This window comes from Haemorhous mexicanus, chromosome Z, assembly GCF_027477595.1.
Source record: "Haemorhous mexicanus isolate bHaeMex1 chromosome Z, bHaeMex1.pri, whole genome shotgun sequence".
NCBI classification, from domain to species: Eukaryota; Metazoa; Chordata; class Aves; order Passeriformes; family Fringillidae; genus Haemorhous; species Haemorhous mexicanus.
In genome coordinates this window covers 38,291,737-38,312,448 of record NC_082381.1, presented here as the reverse complement: position 1 = coordinate 38,312,448, position 20,712 = coordinate 38,291,737, and the positions used below count along the sequence as shown (strand labels likewise).

At 39.3% G+C, this 20,712-nt stretch overlaps 1 protein-coding gene across 2 annotated transcripts in view; it reads left to right on the top strand.

Moving 5' to 3' along the window:
- Nucleotides 1-237: 237 nt before the first annotated feature.
- Nucleotides 238-20,712, top strand: part of ELAVL2 (ELAV like RNA binding protein 2) — a 47,067-nt gene continuing 26,592 nt past the window's right edge. The window contains exons 1-2 of one of the 2 annotated variants that reach the window (XM_059836623.1): nucleotides 238-412; nucleotides 4,076-4,316. In XM_059836623.1, coding sequence (XP_059692606.1) covers nucleotides 341-412; nucleotides 4,076-4,316 — 313 coding nt within the window. In that variant the 5' untranslated portion in view covers nucleotides 238-340. The remainder of the gene's footprint in view (nucleotides 413-4,075; nucleotides 4,317-20,712) is intronic. The other variant, XM_059836622.1, reaches the window with a different exon arrangement.

The following is a 20,712-nucleotide window of genomic DNA, read 5'->3' as shown; positions in this document are numbered from 1 at the left end:
GAAGATTTAAAAATTTATTTTGTGATATAGTTTCTTTTAGGCATGGTGTGGTACTGAAGTTAGTTTCCAGGATAGATGCAGGGGTAACTGGACTGCATTTTCTTTTAAGTCTTCTTAAAAATAAGCATCTTATTTCACATGAGAAAAATAATTTTATGACTGAATGTGTTAAGATTAGATTGGAATTGCCTCAAATCCAATTAAGCCACACTGCATGGACGTGCTGGGAATATAAATGCAATTACTGTAAATTTGTACAAACTGATTTGTTGCATTATCTTGCTAATCTAACATACAGTACTTTTTGTGTCCATATTGCAGACGGCAACTCCAAACTAACATGGCAGTCAGACTGTGTGATGTGGCTTCTCTGCTTAGAAGTGGTTCGTGGGCAGCAGAGCCTTGGACTGGGGTCTGTGGGACTTTTCTTAAATTCTGTAGGCTACTTTTTTACATGTTAATAGTGCTGAGGCCATACCAAAGTCTTTTAACCTTCCATTTGGACTGCTAACTCACATATATGTTTCATTATAGGCTGTAGGGTGTGTTCGTATTCTGTGAGAGCCTAGAGCACACTGACATAATAAGACAACTTTTTCTGTAAAATGGTGATCTCCTGTAGAAATTACACTGCAGTGGCTTGCCTTTCTTCTATTGTCAATTAGATTTTAGTACTAATTGAAAATACACGGTGGATAATTGAAGAGGAGTATTGTACTAAAATGGTTTTGGTATGGTCTGAATACTAATTTGCAGTAACTTTGAAAAAATGTATAGTTGTGTTTTTATGATTACTATTTAAAAATTATATTTGTCAGTCTATTCTAAGATTCTCTTAAACTGTAAATTTATCTCAAACTATTTTTCTGGGTGAAAAATATTTAGTGCTTTGTCTTTTATGAACAGTTCTCTTTAGCCTATTAGTGGGGTATGCATTATTTGTAAAACATATTAGTATCACTTCATTCAGAGCAGATGGTTCTATAGCTGAGAGATGCTGTAATTTTCAGCATACACAGGCTACTGCAGCTGTTCACTTGAATGTTGGCTTAGGATCCCGTACTTGCCACCTGAATGTGAAAATAAATGTGCAATTAAGAGAGAATTGTTTGTTGTCCTTGCTAAATCCTTCTAATTTTGATCAATGAACACTTCAAATTTGAGAATAAAACACAAAAAAAAGGAAAAAGGGAATCCTACAGAGCCTCAAAGCACAGCATTTGTGACTACTACCTTTAACAGGTATGCTAGTGTTTTGAAAAGTAATTTATCCTGATTGGGATAATCTACTTTATCATCTTTTCAGTGGACTTTTTTCATCAGTGTCAGAAGCAGGTTGCCCCTTGGAGTTTGTCACAAGGGAAGAAAATGTTGTTCTAGTTGCAGCTCTTCAGGAAAACGAGATCATGCTTTTCTAATGAGTGCTCCTAATAGATGTATCCCCTTTTTTGCATTGTGCTGAAGTAACCTCTTGGAAAATACTTCTGTATGTAAAACACAGAACATAGAAATGTGTTCACAGGAATGTCAAAGTTGGACTTCTAGTAAGAAACTCAACCCCTCTCGTATTGTTAGGAAATTCAGTTATTCAGCACAGCTGGCCTCATCAGCTGTTTGGATATGCACTGATTGCCTATGGCGCTTTAAACAGGGCTATTAGGACAGACCTATCCGAGGTCCTGATGCTGCTCTTGTGATTTTACAAGAGGCTTTTTTGTGAGAGTTCCTCTTAACAGTTTAATTATGAGGATAATTTCAGTGGATTGATGGATTTCTGCAGTGAACTTCTTATGCTGAAATATGTATTACTGGAGAATTAACGTACATAATTTTCTCTTGCATGTTGTCCTAAACAGTTGGTCTCAAACAGGGTAGGCTGACCAAATCTTAGTTATTAAGATGCCGTTAAAAATCCATTGTATTTACCAGCTGTTGCCATTCAGTCATTGACTGAGAGGACAGAGTGCCTTTTGTAGATGTGGCAGCTTGTGGACAAGTGCTTATGTACAAGCAGACTCCTCCTAATTATGCCTGTTGCATCTTGCAGTCATACAGTCAGTGACTTTGGGGTGAGACACAGTAGAATCAGACTGGTTTGAGTTGAAAGTGCCTTAGAGATTGCCTGTCTCTAATACAATTGCCATGAACAATTGGGACATCTTCCTCTAGATTAGGTTGCTCTAAACTCCGTCCCCCTGACCTTGAACATTTTAAGGGATGGGGCATACACAACCTCTCTGGGCAAGTGCCTTGCCACTATCACAGTAAAGAATTTCTTCTTAGTATGTATGCAACCTACTCGCTTTCAATTTGAAGACATTCCCCTTCATCCTGTCAGTACATGCTCCTCAGAAATATCTCTTACCCTCTTCCTTGTAAAATCCCTTCAGGTCCTAAAAGGCCACAATTAGGCTACCCCAAAGTCATCTCTTTTCTAGGCTGAACAAGCCTGATTCTCCCAGCATTTTGTCAAAGGAGATGTGCTCCATCCCTCTAATCCAGGCCCTCCTTTGAACTCACTCCAACAGCTCCATGTCCTTCCTGTGCTGGGACCCCAAAGCTGGATGCAGGGTTCCAGGTGGAGCAGAATCCCCTCCCCCCCTGCTGCCCACGCTGCTTTGGATGCAGCCCAGGACATGTTTGGCTGTCTGGGCTGCGGATGCTCATGGCTGGGTCATGTCCAGCCTCCCATCCACCTGCAGCCCCCAGTCCTGCTTACAGGCTGCTCTTGATCCATTCATTCCCCAACCTGTGCTCATACTTGGGGTGTCCTGACCCAGGTGCAGCACCTTGCACATGGTCTTTTTTAACCTCGTGAGATTTCCATGGTCCCACTTTTCAAGCCTGTCCAGGTCCCCCTGGATGACATCCTGAACTTCAGGAGTGTCAGCAGCACCACTTCCCTTGGGGTCATTGCAGAGGGTGCTCTTGATTCATTTGTCTGTGTTATTAGTGAAGACATTGAATAGCATTGGTCCCAGTATGGACCCCTGAGGGACCCCACTTGTCACTGATGTCTGTGTAGACTGAGCTATAGACCACCACCTCTGGATGCAGCCGTCCAGTCCCTTTCTTATCCATCTATTAATCCACCAATAGATACTCTCCATTTTAGAGATAAAGATGTCGTAGGGGATTGTGTCAAAGGCTTTGCATAAGTCTAGATAGATAACATCTGTAGCCCTTCCCTTGTCCACTGATGGAGTCACTTCATCACTGAAAGGCCACTTAGTTGGTCAGACAGGACTTGCCCTTGGTGAAGCCATGTTTTCTGTCTCTGATCACTTCCTGTTCTCCGTCTGCCTTAGCACAGGTTCCAGGATTCTGTTCTGTGGTCTCCCAGGCACAGAGTAGTTCTGGAGCGGTCCAAAAGTACATAAAGATCAAGATTCAAATTTAACTCTTCTCAGAGTTCAGGCAAGGGAAGAAATAATAAGAAATTGGCAATTTCATCAAATAAAAGCCTGTAGAAGCCTGATTCTAACCTGTGGTAAAAAAAGTTTTATATGGATGTTGTCAAAGAAGAGTATATTTTCCATCCCAGCACATTCATATATCTTCTAAATATCTCTTTAAAATACTAATCTTGATCTCTGCTGTTTCTTATGAGAAGTGTTCTTTGGATACAGTTAATGTCCACCTCTTTTTGAAAATATTCAAATGCCACTTCATTAAAAACTGCATTTCATGTTATTTCAGTAACCAGTTGTAAGTTAACAGGAATTATTATTGTAACAGGCCAGTTTTGTTTGGTAACTTCTATAATAGAAAGGTTGTGATTCCCCTATATTGGAGGAATGGCAGAGAATGGAAACTTAAGCTTGAGTGCTGATTTCATTTATTGAACTTGTAGAAGATACAGTTTATTTGTTACAAGGTTTTAAAGTATTGTCTTGATTAACAGTTTAATGCCCTTCTGTACTGGTGTTTGGGTTTTTTCTTGCATGTAGAGGCAGTATATGGCCTTGGCAGTACCATTTCTGCAAAGTGACAGGTGTTTTAGGTTCTTGTTTGGACTCTCCTACTAGATACTGAAATACGAATTTTGATGGTTCTTGTTTTCTGTCCTTTTCAGCAGGTAATTGCTGCCATGGAAACACAACTGTCTAATGGACCAACTTGTAATAACACAGCCCATGGTTCAGCCACCATAAACAATTGCTCATCACCAGTTGATTCTGGAAACACAGAAGACAGCAAGACCAATTTAATAGTCAACTACCTTCCACAAAACATGACACAAGAGGAACTGAAGAGTCTTTTTGGCAGCATTGGGGAGATAGAATCCTGCAAGCTCGTCAGGGACAAAATAACAGGTATGTTGGTTTTGGAATTTTCTGTATCTTTTCATTTTTCCAAGCAGTGAACTCTAAAATGGTATTCTGCAATTCTCTTAAGTAATGGAATAAAGGCAGAATGAACCAATGCTGGTCAGAAGGAACTTACATTAATAATTTTTGTAATTATATACCCCAAAAGCATTTTTATTTGCATTTAATTTAGGTTACTTTGAGTGCTATAAATGCTAACAGGACATTTAAACCTGGATTTCGGAGTACTAGGAAAGAAGATTCACATGTGGAAAAGTAGATATTTGTACAAAGTTTCCTTGAATTGTAATTCAACCTCATTGAAGTTAGACTTTAGAGCTTGTTGATGCAAAGCTGCTTCTTTTCAGGGAGGCAGGTAATGAAGCTTGTACCTTGGAAAAAGGGCAGATTATCTTACTTCACAGGTTAAGCTGCTTTTGAATTGCAGCGCTTGAACAGTTTCTTTGGGATGCACACTTGAATCAGTTTATGCTCTTTGGCTTCCTTCTTACTGAGTAGTCTCTGGCTGAATTCTGTTTGCTGAGTGTGGTTAGTCTCCTTTATTTCTCTGAATAACCAGCAGATCTTCCCTCAGCAGATCACTTGTTCTTAAGACATTAGGTAGTGGGATGGGTAAATCTTTGAAGCACCCTCCTTCTGCACAGTAGTCTGGGATACTGAAATCAGTGCTTCTAGTTGATCTGGCCTGAGCAAACCTTCAGGCAATCTTTGCTATTCAGTGTGAAGATTACCTAATGTTCTTGGGGGATGCCAGAGAAACCAGATGGGGCTGATGCCACAGCTCGCTGTTTTCAGGTGAAATCTGGTTGATGGAGAAAACAAGTCTGTTTTCTTTGTAGGTAATGACTTCAATGCTTTGAAACAAAAGGTCCGTTCCTTAGGTGTTTCCTGACCTCTTGTTCTTTGAGTGGAAAGATGTAACTGGTACTTCATCAGTTGGTGGGATGGCTATTCAAAGACAGGTTGTCTCTCTCTTGGATATCCCATGTGTTTAGCCTGTTTAACCTGCCTATCAAAGATGCTTAGGGATAACCTGAAAGGCTGCTACTTCAGGCCCACAGAAATGACCCTCAAGGTCTTCGTGATCAATGTTCAAATTGTCCACTTCCTTACGTGATGGGTCTGATGTTCTGTATGCCAGGAGCACACAGTTGCTGCTACATAATTTCAAGAGACTTCATACCTGGAAATGGGGCTGGACTTAATTGTAGACCTCTTGTTTCAAGATGTGGTATTTTCTATATAGCATGAAGTGAGGCCTGAGAAGGATCCTGAATTTAAATTACATTCTCAGTAGCAGAGAACTCCAGAGTCGAAACTATTGGAGATAAATAGTTTTTGTACTTTATGAGAGAGCAGATCTTCAGCTTTGAGATACACACTTTCAACTGCCAGCAAAAATGCTGCGTCAGTCTTGTTCCAAAAGGTTTTAGGATTATAAGTGAGATTGAGAAGTATGGTTTCTGAACTTGCAACTGCATTGGGAGCAATACTTCTGATTTAAGTAGCCTGGAGCAAGATAACCTTGTGCTTGTAGATGCTTAGGAGAAAGCTCTTGACTTTCAGTCCAATTCTTACTGAACAGAAAAGAAAACATTTTCATGTTTTCTTCAGAGAGTTTTGAAAAGCAAATTTTCTTTTCCTTTTGAATTCAGAACAGTGATTGTTACCAGGTTCTGTCAAATTCATATGGCATGAATTTCAGGTTTTTATTGATTTAATTCCTCTGTTAAAATTTAATAATTTTTTTTTGTCCTTCTTAAATGAACTGTCATGAGTGCTAGTTACTTTGTGAGTATCTTTAAATAAGGTTAGGGTAGCATAGAAGTTGAAATACACTTCTACACTTATGATATCACTGAGGTCTGTAATGGCTTGTGTTTCCACCACTTTGTGCCTGCTAGTTTGCGAACAGAGTGGAGTTTGGTGGGAACACATGTGGGCTAGTCCAGTTCTGTCTTTGGCTCGGAGTGGTACCATCCTGCAAGCTCGATGTCAAAGACTGCATTTCACTTCATGGCCACTGTCACTGGTGGGCATGACCAGCAACAGGGAGGAAGTAACCACAGACCACAGACAGAGATCAACTTGTTTGCCCCAGAGGGAATCTGGTATGTGAAGTGTGATTTCTGCAGGTGTGCCCAGTTAGAAACCACAGTCCTGTCCTGAGAGTCAGTTGCTCCTGCCAGGATCACTGGGTTGCCAGTGCCATGTGTTAAAGTATAGAGAGATCATGGCCAGCCACTGTCATCTTGACCCAAATACTCATTAGCATCCTGAGAATTTAAACCAAGTTACCTCCCACCCTATTATTTAGTACTCAATCTGTGATCACATCTGCAACACCGAAGTGCACTTGCATTATTGTAGAATAGCAGAATGGTTTCAATTGGATGGAACCTTAATAAGCCTGTCATTCCAACCTCCCTGCGATGGGCAGGCACACCTCCCAGTAGAGGTGAAAGTGCCTCATTTCCTTGAAGCTGTCTGCACACTTTAGGATTGAGAAGAGTTGAACTTGAGAGCCTTCCTTGTTTTTTTTTCCCTGAAAAACCTGTTTGAAGGGAAGGAGGCACCTTGGAGTTCATTTACTAATTTCATGTGAACAATTTGAAGTCCAAGTCCTGATTATTTTGTTGATTTTTAGCTATGATTTATTTGTGAACAAGGGAGAAAGCTGATATGTGAAGGTCTGTGATGGTCACCTCCAAGCATTGTGCAGAACTTTCTGTTGGGGTGACATTAGTAGCTGAAGTGAAGTCTGCTTGCTGTATTGGCAGAAAACCATTTCAAGTGTTATCAGTAAGAATTCAAATAGCTGATTGCTGTTCTGTTGTTTTACAGAAAGGTAAATAAATTAAATGTTGGTAGTGTTGAAGATTCTAAAGGGTGCTGAACAAGAGTCTCTCTTCATGTGAGAATCCCTCTGACAACAGCATCTGATAAGTGGGTCATGAACGTCACTTCATCTCCACTTGCTAACCAGAGAATCTGTCAGGAGTGAGTCATTGTGCATAGATATTTTAGAGTCTGTGTTAACTCTTACGTGCTTTTGACTAATGCAGATGTGTGTCAATTCAAATTGCAAATCTACCGTGCAAGTTAATTGTGCTTGTACAATAGGTAGGAGACCCTGATCTCAACAGAGTAACACAACTGAATTCCAATCAGCCACTTCAGATAGCTCTTTAGTTTAGTTTAAGTGCTTCTACTTATTTAAAGGCCACAGGGGTAACATTTATCATACAGTGATAACCTTTTATGTGATCTAATGTTAAGCACGTATGGTTACAAAATATAAGCTAAAAATATTCAAAATGTTAGGGAAGAGGATAAAATGAGATGAAAGTTAATTGCTGGAGCTGCCCCTGGTCAAGCACTTTAAAGAGCCCATGCTTTCTGCTTGCACAAGATGGATTTAGCAGCTTTTGAAAAAATGCAAGAAACACTAATAGCTAGCACTTAAAAACTAAGAGGTACCATGGTGTGGTAAACATTTTCTAGACCTGCTTTTATGAAACTTGAATATAGGTAACAAAGTGACTGTAGTCTCCTCAAAAAAAAAAAACAAAACAAAACAAAACAAAAAAACAACTACATTCTTTTAACTCCCACTGTTGTCAGTACAATTTCAATTGTATACGTGGAAGAATAATGCTTAATTTTCACATTATGGAATAATCTCCCAGTTTTCATTGTGCTTGTGGCATTGTTAGCCAAACTGAAACTCATGGAATATAGACTCCTTAATTTCAGAAAGCAGCTAACTCAGATGTCTTAAATTTGGGAAAGTATTTGTTTTCTTGGCTTCAAAGCTCCCATACTGTTCTCTTATTAAAATAATCATATGCTCATAAAATTCACAAGTTTTTTTCTTTAAAAGAGAACCTGCTCATGAATGGGGCTGGATTTCTGGTCTCTTTAACTGTGTTTCAACTACCAATAATGCTTATATATGGATTTCATTTGCAGTTTAGCAAATGCTTGTTCTGTCTAGAAAGTGAGGCAGGGTGTATTTAGAGATCTAGCCTGGGACTGTATTTCACATTTATAGACTTGTGTATGAACTGTGAAACTCTGGTAATACTTTTACCTTCAGTACAAGGAGGCAGGCACCCTCCACTTGAAGACGTCATCAATTCCTTCTGCCTTCTGTCATCTCAGCTTGAAGATAAATAGTAAGTCCACTTTAGGACATCCTGCTGATCACTGTTACATGGATGGCATTTTTCCACACTTGATCCAGCTGCCACTGTGGAGCTTACATGTTAGTTGAAAGTCTTATCCTCTTACATACCTTTTTCAAAAAAATCTGGGGTCCTGTTTGTCTTGTGGCTGGCAACAATCCATCTCATTGTGGTGATGTTTCTTTATGGTCAAAACTATAGGCTCAGGGAGTAAAATTCTTCAAGTCATGTCTGTGTGACCCCTTTAAAAATTTCATAGGCTAGGCTTTTGCAGTCTAGAATACAATCCAGAGTACTGTAGTCTCTTCTACAGTACTGTGATGGATACTCCTGTTGAGGAAGAATCACGTTTCTGTCTCTTACACCTGTTTCCATAGGACTAAAGCTAACAGAATATCCTGCTTAATTTTGTAGATTTCATCTTGTCCTCTTGACATGAATTAATGTGTTGATCTCGATAGATAGCAGTTTCTCAGATACTTTGAATTATTCTCTCATTCCTGTGTTGCACAAAGTGAAGATGTAAAAAGCAGCACATGATTGAAATGTCTAGAACTGTAGTTCTACAAAAACTGCCTGAAGGTTGAACACTTCCATAAAATTGTTGAAGCAGCTGTGTCAGTATGTTTGCAATTAAAATTTGTACAGGGAGTTTTACTTTTCATGTGTGTTTTTGGTCTTCATTGAAATACCATAGTAATAAATGCAAAGGATTCTGAGTTGGTCGTAGAAATAAAGAAATATATAGAGCATGGACATGATGTTGTCAGACGGAGCTTGTGTTCACACTGATAACACTGGTCACAATTCTGTGTGGGCCCTGTGAATGCATATAGTCAGTGCAGTGTTGGGAAGGACTCTGCTCTACCAGATCTTTGGTTATGGAGCACTCAGTCTCCTCTAGTGCAGGGTCAGAGGAAACGCTTGTCACAATACTGAATTACAGTCAGCCAAAACAGCTGAGTCCATAACTTGGAAAAGGATTTTTTTTTTCTGAGGGACAAGTGGCCTGTGTTCAGCAGAGCATGGCTGAAACATTGATCTCTTAGAGGTGGATGTTACACTTGCTGTGACTTGTACAGGAGTCTTTTGGTAATCAAGGGAAACCTATTTGTGTCTTCAGTGGAAGCAGTACAAAGTGTGTTAACTGACTGGCTGCTTGAATCTAGAACATGGAAACTTGTTAAGCTCTGTACTGTTCACTTCTTTTATCATAACATTGTAAATGTTAGTGTCTGGCAAGGGCAGAGCTGTGGGAAACCTTATGCCTTGTCAGTGCTACTGCAAATCTAAAACTCCTGACTTTGAAAGTGATCTCAGTTGAACCTGGGCTGCCAGTTTCTTTCAAGTCTTTTGTCACTTTTGCTCTGAGCAGTCTTAGCTTTCTCTCCAGCTCTAAATCTTTCACTTCCCTTAACGGAAGTCTAATTTTAGGGCATCTAAACTAACCTTACAAGAAGATGGGGAAAAAAATGTGATTGTGCTTTAATCTGAGGCTCTGAGTTTGAGGCTTACTACTGCCTTGAAGATGAGGTAGGAAGCAAAGTAGGCAGGTCCTACCTACAAAGTAGGGTTTTTTATTTTTATCTCCCTGAGGAAGCAGGAGGAGATGGTATGGCAAATCTGTTGAGGGGCTTAGTGTTCAGAGTTACTTTATTTACAGTGTAGAAAGTTTTAAGCACTCCCATGACAAAAAAAAAAAAAAAAAAAAAAAAAAAAAAAAAAAATTGAGCCGGAGTAGCTGGAATTTCAGGTACTTGCTTATATAGTACAAGTGCCTGATACAGAGAGGACTGCATGAATGAACAGAGCATAACAACTTTGTCATGTTTCAAGAGAGGCTTGCTATCTTTGTTAAACTGCTCAGCTCTTTTCCCTTGTTAGCCTTTACTCCCATTGTGTTTGGTGTTTGCAATCCTGTATCACTCTAATGCATCAGATGTTTTTGCAGGGTTTTCTGCACTTGGGTGGAGACTAGAGTAATTTGGCAGCTAAAGGAAGAACTAGTTGAAGCTGCGTGCTCTTTTGTGGTGTTCTGAGTCCGTGATACACACAGGTTCTTGCTTGCTGCTGCTAGGTGGTGTGCTGAGATGAGGGAGTTTTTGTCAGTCTGACAATTTCTGATTAAGGCAGGGTTGTGAACAAAAGGTGCTGCCTCGAAAACTGTCTTGCCAGTAGAATGTGTTTTGCAAAATTTGACTTAAATGTGAAATTAAGAATAGAAGCCAAATGGGATTGGAGGCAAATTTCTTTTTGTATTAATATATGTGTATTTATCTGTCATGACTAAGTGCTCTCTGAAGCATCTTGCTCAAGACCTTGGAGCACAGATCTTCTGGGGAGAGGGAGGGTTGATTTTTAAATCATCTTTTTAATTTTCAAGTTTGTTTTGAGCGCTGCCAATGTTAAAATGAAGTTTCTGATGTAGCCTAGGGACTTGGTGAGTTATAGCAAAAAGTTAATGAAGTGATTTTGAACTTTGTGCGCTTGTTGGATAAAAGTGCAGCAGCAGAGTATTGCCTTACTTAGCTAGCTTGGGTGCTTGAAGTACCATCCTGAGGGATAATCCTGGGAGTTAAGATTCGAACAAGTCTTACGTCTAGATCCAGAGCACAGCTAACATCTGAAATCTGCTGAGGGGTTGTAACTAGATGGTCTTTAAGGTTTCTTCCAGCCCAGGCAATTCGGTGGTGTTTTATACTTCTGATTGCTATTTAATATTACTCAGAAGTATTTAGCTACATTTACTGTACCTTTTCATAGTAAATGGCATAATTTATTGCACTTCACGTGTCTCCTGGAAATGAGTCATGTAAATGGGTGAGGATGAAGGAAATTGTTTCACCTTGTGTTACTCAAGATAGACTTAATGTTTTTGTACTTTCATGTGACTTTCACTGTTACGCAGGCACAATACTGTTTTGACCTTTCAGGAGTCCATAGGCTTTGTTTTTACAAGTAAAAGAGGTAGAAAAGACCTGTTTGACTAAACCCACCAGGGATTCACTCATAGCACCAACTTTGTGAAAACAAGCTGTTTTTAAAATGATTATTCATCATATATTAACATGAATTAATGTGTTGATCTCGATATATAGCATAAGCAAGAACTTGATGTTTAAAAAATTTAATTATTTTTATATGACTAAATATGATTAGAGACCTTTGATCACTAAATCACTCTGCTTTTCAGCAAACACTGTTGCTTTTTGATGGAGATAATTGCAATATACATTATCTTGCACTTTTCAGCAAAGAGATTACCATTCACTTTTGTCAGTGGTTGCCATAACTTACAAGAAAGCATTGAGGTTTGCAAACTGCCATTGGTCCTGTAGTGATGTGGACTATCTTGTGTGCTTTTAGCTAAGGCTGGGCTCTTTGCTTCCCCACTGGGAGTCCCAGGCTGCCAGTTTGATGTATCTTACAGTGTTTACTCTTTCATACCTGTGTGTAGGTATAGTTGCTGTTGCATCTTAGTGATCCTGGGCCAGCTGTTTGAATAAATGTTGATTCTAATGGAAGCTAGTGTGTGAGAGAGACCTCTTGTAACCTGAAGTTTTTACAGCTTTTCAGGGTGACTGTGCTGTGAGAGTAGAGCAGAGTATTTATATTAATGAAGGTATGTTTCAGTCAGTTTGGGTAGTGATGTAAGTGACCTGCACACCCTGAAGCTCTTTCACTGCAAGGATGTCACGTGGCTTATAGGGGCCTGGATATCCTTACAGAAAGCAAATACTTCCTCTCATCCTCCACAAGCTGAGTGGTAAGTAATAAGACTTCAAGCTGCAGATGGTTCCAACAGGTTCATGGCCGGTCCATTATGTATTGGAGCAGCTAGTATATTGTGTTACAGAAGCAAGACCTTAAAATACATGCAAGAAACTTTCTAACTGCATGTGTTTGTTTTCTATAAAATATATGTATATCTGCTTTTGATTTTCTTTTGTCATGGTACTTCAACTGGCAGCTCTTGCTGTGAAAATTTGCCAGACTGCCATTGTGGTTTTCTGTGTACAACTGCAGAAGAGGGCTTATTATACTATTCTCTATGGGATTTTTCTTCCTGCAGTATGTCAAGTCAGAGTGGAGATAGAAAGCTGTAGAATGCCACAGAAGAAAACTATGTAAGCCTGTGGTTTTAGTGACCCAATACTTTAATCCACTGTAAAGAAAAAATAACTGAGAGCGCTCAGATATTTTATTCATTTTAGGATTCCTTTAATATTTTTCTGTAAATCTACTAATTCCCAGAGTTCACAGCCATCAAGGACACAGCCATATTATCTTCAAAATTTCTGTGCCATTGACCAGTTGCTGCAGTTACTTTGTTTTTACCTTTGCTTATTTCAGGCATTTAGCAGAATTTTTTAAAACAGAATGGGATTTGTAATATGAATTCTTTCCTGTCCTCTGAATTTCTAGATCTATTGTAGGTGAGGTTTTTTTCACAGTCTTTGTGGTAGCTGTGGCTTTGTGCATATTAAACCAAAGCCCTCTTTGAAATGGACTTGGAGCCACACAATGGTTATAAAGTCTTGCATCTGTAGTAAGATGCATTGATTATCTTGGTTCCCCACTCTTCCCTACCACCTTTTAAACTTAAAAAAACAGGTTTAAACAGGCTTACTTATGGAAGAAATCCTCTGTGTTCATGTAGGAATTAATTGCTGTAGAGACATAGTTCAGTTTCAAATAATGAAATCTTCAGCTTTTCTCAGCGTATTTTTTCCTATGTTCATTTGGCAACTGCCAAAATAAATGGCTTTTTCCAACTACTTCGTATTGCAGATTAACAGTTGCTCTTGTTTGTTAATTACAGCTGTTAAAGCTGAAAAAAATATATTCCCCTTGGACGTAGTTTCAAGCACATATTTTTTTAGTTAAGACCTACACTAGGGAAAGAAATTGTTTTGAGGACAAATTTATCATTTTTCTTCACTTTTTCTCTCATCAGTAAAGACCAGAAAACAAAACAAAAACCAAGCATGTGATTGAAAGTAACATGGGAAGTTAACCTATGGAAAAAGTTGCCTAGAGCAGGGAAATATTTTTCAAACTTATGATCATGGCACATTTCACGATGTCTTTCAAAACTCTGAGATTAAGTAGCAGGTAAAAATCTGAACAAAAAACCAAAACAACTGTTCCAAAGTAATATGTGTTTTTTGTGCAGTTTGGGAAAAGAATTAAAGTTCAGGTATATCCTAGTTTGGCTGGGAGAGAGTTCCTTTATTCTCAGCAGTAGCTAGAGAGCTGTGCTTTGAAATCAGTGTGAAAATAATGTTGATAACACACTGATGGTTTGGCTGTTGCTGAGCAGTGTTTACCCTGAATTAAGGACTGTTCAGCATTTAGTGCTCTGCCAGCGAGCAGGTGTGGAAGTATTGACATTTCAGGGACCTGAACTGGCCAACAATGTATGGGATTCCACTCCATGGGACCTCATGCCCAAATTATAAACTGCGGGAGTTTTCTGAAATGTAGGGGGTGCTCACAGTTCAAGGATAGGATTTAGTATAAGCCAGTGGATGATGATGAGAAATTTTTTTTCTATCATTTGTTCTCCTTGGGGTTTTTCTCCTTTCTTATTTCCTTTTATTAGTAGTATTTCATGTCACTTTGTTTCAGTTACTAAACTGGTCTTCACTGGCGGGCTTTTTTTTTTAAATTCTTCTCCCCTTTTTGACCAGGATGTGAGGGGGCGAGGTCATAGTTGTGGCTGTGTGTTCTTAGTTGCCAGCTGGGTTTAAACCACAATAAAGTGTCATGCCATATTTTTACTTGGGTGAGCACGTTACCACAGTTTTGAAACACCAAAGGAGTAGAACAAAGTGCTTTACATCCACTTGCTTATTTAAGGTGACTAGGTGGATACAATAAGATAGAATATTTAGTGCTGCTAGCTGTATTCCTGACAAGGAGTAAAATTGACTGCAGAAGACAAAACTTAGATGCCTGGAACATGTAACTACGAATAGTGGTAAAAATTAAAGGGTATAGCTAGCTTTCAAAAAAGTATTTGGTTTGGCAAATTCCATGGTATTCTTTCACCTTGGAGTGGTAAGGATCTTCTCCTTGTAATATGACAGGCTGGTTTGTAAGAAGGTCTGGGTGTCTTCAGTCTTCATTATTTTAAGTATTTGGCTGTCACTTGTTATGTTTGAACCCAAGGCAGTAATGGGCCTGATTCTCAGTGTTCCTCCTCCTGCAGTGTCCATGAGGATTTCTTTTGCCTGTGCAACAGCATGCACCTTTCCATGCAGTTCCTGCTTTCAACCACACTTTCTGATGTTGAGATTTTCTATTTGGATGTGGTGGATCTCTGTTAATAACCTTCAGCTGATATCTCCTCCGGCTTGCTGAACATCTTTTATCGGGTTCATGTAATGCTTAGCATCCGTGGTACCCCTCCCCCCCCCACCAATGAACTTTCTCCTCGTGCTGAAGGGAAGAACCATCACTTCTGCACCAGAGCTGCACCATCACTTATATATCCAGCAGCAACAGGCTTATGTTGATGAAGCACCAGATGATGATGTTCTGCACATGTGAAAAGCCATAAGCTGTAATGCAGAGGGGTGCACCAAATTAATAAAGAGTTGAACTTGGCTGAGATCAGACACAATCTACTCACTGTGTGTCCAGATACTTTGATCAGTGTTTATCCTTTTCATTCATTCTTCAACTTTCATTATTCCAGATTTAGAGAGATAGCTGAGAAATGGTTTGGGAGAAAGGCATTGAGGTATCCAATTCTGAAATCTAGTAGTGATCATAGTTTACAGGTGTTTTCTTACAAGCTTCCCAGCCTCACCTGTTCAGTGATGTATGAGTTGTGTGTTCGTTAAGTAGAATCCATCTGCTGGAACTACAAGCAAACTGTGTTTAAATTAGGAATTGTTCAATGACTTATGCAGGTTCCCTTATTTTGCTAAACTGCTTTTAAAATTCAGTTCAGGCCTTAATGCAAAGTAAAATATAGCTTGAAAATTGAACAGTAACTTACTTTGAGTAAATAGAAAGGTTGATGGTATCTTCTACTTATGCATTTAGCCCTTCATTTTAGACCAGAGTCATGAAGCGAGTTTCAGATACAGTGCTACACTTAATTGAGTTGTGTGTCTGAGTGTGTGCTCCTAGCCTTATTCAGGGTCAAGATAATCCTGTGGTAGTCTCTGTGGCATTAATCACAGATTACAGTAGTGACTTACAAAGATGAGGCAACTTTTTTGTGAAAGAGCTGGTGCCAACTGAATGATACCTTGTCTTGGCTCACAAGTCCTCTGTGGGGGTGTCAGGTGTCACTCTGCAGTATCCCTGTAGCACATTTTAGAGCATTCTTAAATTGCAAATCCACACAGACAAAAGGGTTGAGTGCTTTATACTCCTGTCTATCTAAAACTCTGTTAAACTTCTCATGCTTCTGAAGTTGGACTGGAGTCTAGTAGTATTATCTTTTCTGTGGCCACGCTGGCTTGCTTTCAGAACAGCATAAACTACTACTTGCAGCTTTTAGGTTGATCTTTACATAATCCTGTGGGTTTTCTGTAGTGCCACTTTTGTGTACTGGTCATGGAACATATCTTCACTGTGAAATTTTAGGAGACTTGCAAAAATTATTTGAGTCCATGAGGTGAATTCTAATGACAGCTTCATATATGGTCTTCATATGTTGTCATGGATGTTTCTTTTAACAGAAGAAACATTTTAACAACATTCTTCCACCAGTACATACAACCTTCAGAGTGATGAAAGGCAGAATGAAACCTAATGCGAAGTTTCTGTGAGCTTGACTCGGTACTGATTACAGAAATACGAAGCTGGCTTTTTCTAGCACTAGTTTAGTGGATCTTTGCCGATTAACTTCATGCACTGAGTCAGAAGTTTATGGCTTTAAACACGGTGTATTTTATTGAAAACAGTGCTTGTAAAATGACCACTTATAGGCTGGAAGCAGAAAATACACTGCTGTTCACTAGAAAATGGACTATACTCTTTCAGTCAAGGTCTGGATAACAGTTTTTGGAGGCGTTAGGTGGTGTATGTAGCTGAAGTTAAATTATAAAAAGAAATAAGATACTCAATCTTCTAAAATTCCTATGGGTTCTGTTTCTGTAGAAATTCACTGTAGACAATGAATTTTAGTTCCTAAACTTTATTAACCTCAGAGCTGTGTTCTTCACTGTGATATTGATGCTAATAGTATGTCCCATTTGGGTTTTTTTTCAAGACAGGTGTTTTACCTGTGATTTCTTCTGTGATATTGAAGTTCTTGCTGGTTATATTCCTATGACTTAGTCTTTTGCAATAAGATCTTTTTTGCAGAAGTTGAAATAGCCTGATATGTCTGAAATGATGGTATGGTGACTATTGTAGAAAAATCCAGTTTTTAAATGTATACTTATCAATTATTTTTGGTTGTCCTGTGGAAATGTATGAATGTGTTATTTGCTATTCAGACTTCTAATTTTCCAGAGTATGATTAGTCTGTGCTTAGTTTTTGTATTAGAACTTGAAATTTGTTTTATACTTCATAAAGGTATAAAAGGTGTTGTGTATTATTTTAAAATGTATTATTAATGAGGTTGTAAACATTTTGGTGGTTTTTGGTTTTTGTTTTTTTCCTTTTTGTTTGATATGCCTATTGGGATAGTCATTTATGACAGTTTTGGGTTTTCTCTTCCAAAATTTAGCATTAATAGAATTCAATTAGTGAATTCAGTTAGGGGCTGCTTTTCTTACATTACTTTTACCTGACAATGAGAACTTAGGGAGCAAGAAGAGCTCTTGTTTCTAAAATGAGCCAGTACATTTCATAGAACTCATTTAGTCTTATTTGATCAGCACATTCTGAAAAGGTTTTTAGAGCTTGACTGATTGTAGAATTTGTCATGACTCTGGTTTTTGTGGAAAAAATTATTACCTGATACTGCAGTTATTTGGGTTTTTTTTTTTACCTTCAGGCATTACAGGAATGTTTAAGAATTCCAGTCAATATGCAGGATTATCTGGGTACTCTGATAAATGAAAAATTGCTTCCAAATGTTAGCTTGCCCAGCCCTTTCACTGGGCGTTCCATAGCTCTGATGGGAAACAGCAGCCAAGGACTCCCTCGTGTGGTGGGTGTCCCTGACTTTCAGAAGAATTGTGCTGCATTGTCAAAAGGCTGTTCTGGTTCATGCAAGTAGGAAGTGTGTGTGGAAATGATGCAAGTGATTGACTGTGGGAAGAAATGCAGCAGTGGAAGCTCTTCTAGTGCTGAAATAGCTCTCCTTTCAGTTACCTGGTAATAATACCATTGTATACTAGTGGAGCAGTGTTGTGGGGAAAAAAGGTACCAGCTGCATGCTCAAGCAAAGAAGTTCAACAGCACTGGGTCTAGATTCTGTTGGGGAGACAAGCTTCTCAGATATGCATGCAGGAAAAGTATCTTCCAGCAGCAGCTATTTAGAGATGGAAATCATGAGAACACAGGTTTAGTAGATATCTAGACAGCAGGTAACATCAGAACCAGGCTTTATATAGTCCAGAAATGTCTAGGGTCAAACCTATTGAAATTTGTGGCCAGAAAAACTTCAAAGACCTAGTAGAATACCAAGATGCTTTAATCAGTCATGAAATAAAAGTACTGTATTAATCAGCTGCTGTCTAATCATGGTGTTAGGCAGAAAGCAATATCCATTATTCTCAGGAACTATAAAATGTTGCAGGACTACTGAAAAGGCAGGATTTAAGCTCACTGTGCATTTGTGAGGGGCTCCACCTCTTTTGAAAGGGCTTATTTAACTTCTGTTAGGTTAAAAGTTGTATTCTTCTACCTTTGAAATCTTACTTTTAATGTATATCACATTATTATTGAACACTTTCATGCAAAGTTAACTGTTCAGATAACTGAATTCTTAGAAACATAAAATAGTTCGTTTTGGAAGAGAACGTGAAATATTATTTAGCAGGGATGATCTTAGACAGGACACTTTCCCCCTAGAATAAGTTACTCAAAGCCCCATCTAGACTGTACTTGATCTTCTCTCAGGATGGGACATTCACAGTTTTTCTGGGCAACCTGTTCCAGTGTCTCACCACACTCAGAGTAAAGAATTTCTTTCTTACACCTGATCTAAATCTTCCCTCTTCCAGTTTAAAGCCATTTCCCTTGTCTTATCACTACATGCCCTTCTAAAATGTCACTTTCCAGCTCTCTTTTAAGCTCCTCCTAGGTACTGGAAGGTGCTATAAGATTTCTCCAGAGCCTTCTCTTCTCCAGGCAGAACAAACAGTTTTTTTAGCTTGTCCTCAGAGAGGGGGTGCTGCAGAATCCCCTCCCTGCCCTGCTGGCCACGCTGCTTTGGATGCAGCCCAGGACGTGTGTGGCTTTTTGGGCTGTGAGTGCCCATGGCTGGGTCATGTCCAGCCTCTCATCCTCCAGAGCCCCCATGTCCTCTTCGGCAGGGCTGTGCTTACTCCATTCTCTGCACACTCTGTGTTTGTCCTTGGGATTGCCCCAGCCCAGCTGCTGGACCTTGCACTTGACCTTGTTGAATTTCACGAGGTCCTCACAGGTGCATGGCACGCATCTTTCAAGCTGTCAGGATCCCCCCGGATGGCATCCCTTCCCTCAAGTGTATTGATGGTGCCATGCAGCTCAGTGTTGTCAGCAAACCTGCTGAGGGTGCCCTTGATCTCATTGTCCATGTTGGTGACAGGGCCAGTCCCCGTAGTGACCCCATATGAACACTGCTTGCTGCTTGTCCTTGGGGTCCACTTGGGCATTGGGACATTGACTGCAACTCTTTGAGTGTGAACATCCAGCCAATTCCTCAGCCACCATGGAATCCTTGTTTCTCCAGCTTAGAGACAGGAATGTTGTATGGGACAGTGTCAAATGCTTTGCCTAACTGCAAAGCGTTTGACACTGTAACTCTTTCCTCATCCACCAACACTTCAACCCTATTGTAGAAGGCCACCAAGTTTGTCTGGCACAGCTTGCCCTTAGTGAAACTATGCTGGCTGTTGTCACCTCTCTGTTTTCCTTGTGTCTTACTGTAATTGGAGGATCTGCTTCATGATCTCATACTCAGAGACGAGACTATGAGATTGATGAGCCTGTAGTTCCCCTACTGTATTTATTTCCCTTTTTGAAAATGGAGGTTATGTTTCCACTTTTCCAGTTTGGGGGAGCTTCATCAGATTCCACAGCTTCTCAAATATGATGGACGGTGGTTTAGCCATTTCCTTTGCCAGTTCCCTTAGGAATCTGTGGATGTATCTGACCGGGTCTTACAGACTTGTGCACCTTCAGGTTCCTTATATGGTTTTGAACCTGATGCATTTGTACAGTAGGTGGTTCTTCATTGTCCCAATCCCTTCTTTGCCTTCTACAACTTGGGCAATGTGTCTGGAGCACTTGCTGGTGAAGACTGAGGAAAGAAAAGTTGTTCAGTATCCCTCAGACTTTTCTATATCCCTGATAACCAGGTCATCTTCCTGTTCCAGAGAGGGCCCACATTTTCCCTAACCTTTTCTGTCACCAACTTTCTATGTAGATATTTTTCTTGTTTGCTTTGACATCCCTGGACAGATTTAATTCTTTAGCTTTCAGAGAGGATTCTATCCTGCTTTAAGGAATGTTGCTGCTACCTTTAAAAGCAAAACATTAAAAATTAGTGTCACCTTTATCACATCTACTTTACTGCTTTACATGACCTCTTTTCTCTCTGGATAGTGTCTATTTGTCTGAATATTGGGCAGCAGAGGATTTTCTTTGGGCTTTTAGAGTTGTGTGCATTATTTATGGTTTATAGGAAACATTTATGAAACAACTTGGGTAAGATACAACTAGTTTATTTACAACTAGTCGTTCTTCTCTGATAAGTATTGTGAATTAGCCTGTGTATTTTGGAAGCTAAAAAAAGTAATCTTTCAAGGCACAATAGTAAATGCAGGAGTACTGTGACCATAGCTATGAATTCCTATTAAGTTATTTCAACTTGAAACTTTTTTTGTCTTTTGGTGATAGGTGCTTGTGAAGTCTGTCTGCTTTCCTTTCCTAAATACTGAATTATTGTGTTCATTACTTGTTTTTTAATGGTAATAATTACTTCACTTAGCTTTTCTGGTGTACACTTGGATGTCCAATCAGTCTTGAGCAGTCTGATTAGACTGATTAGAATTTAATTGCTTGAAATAACTTT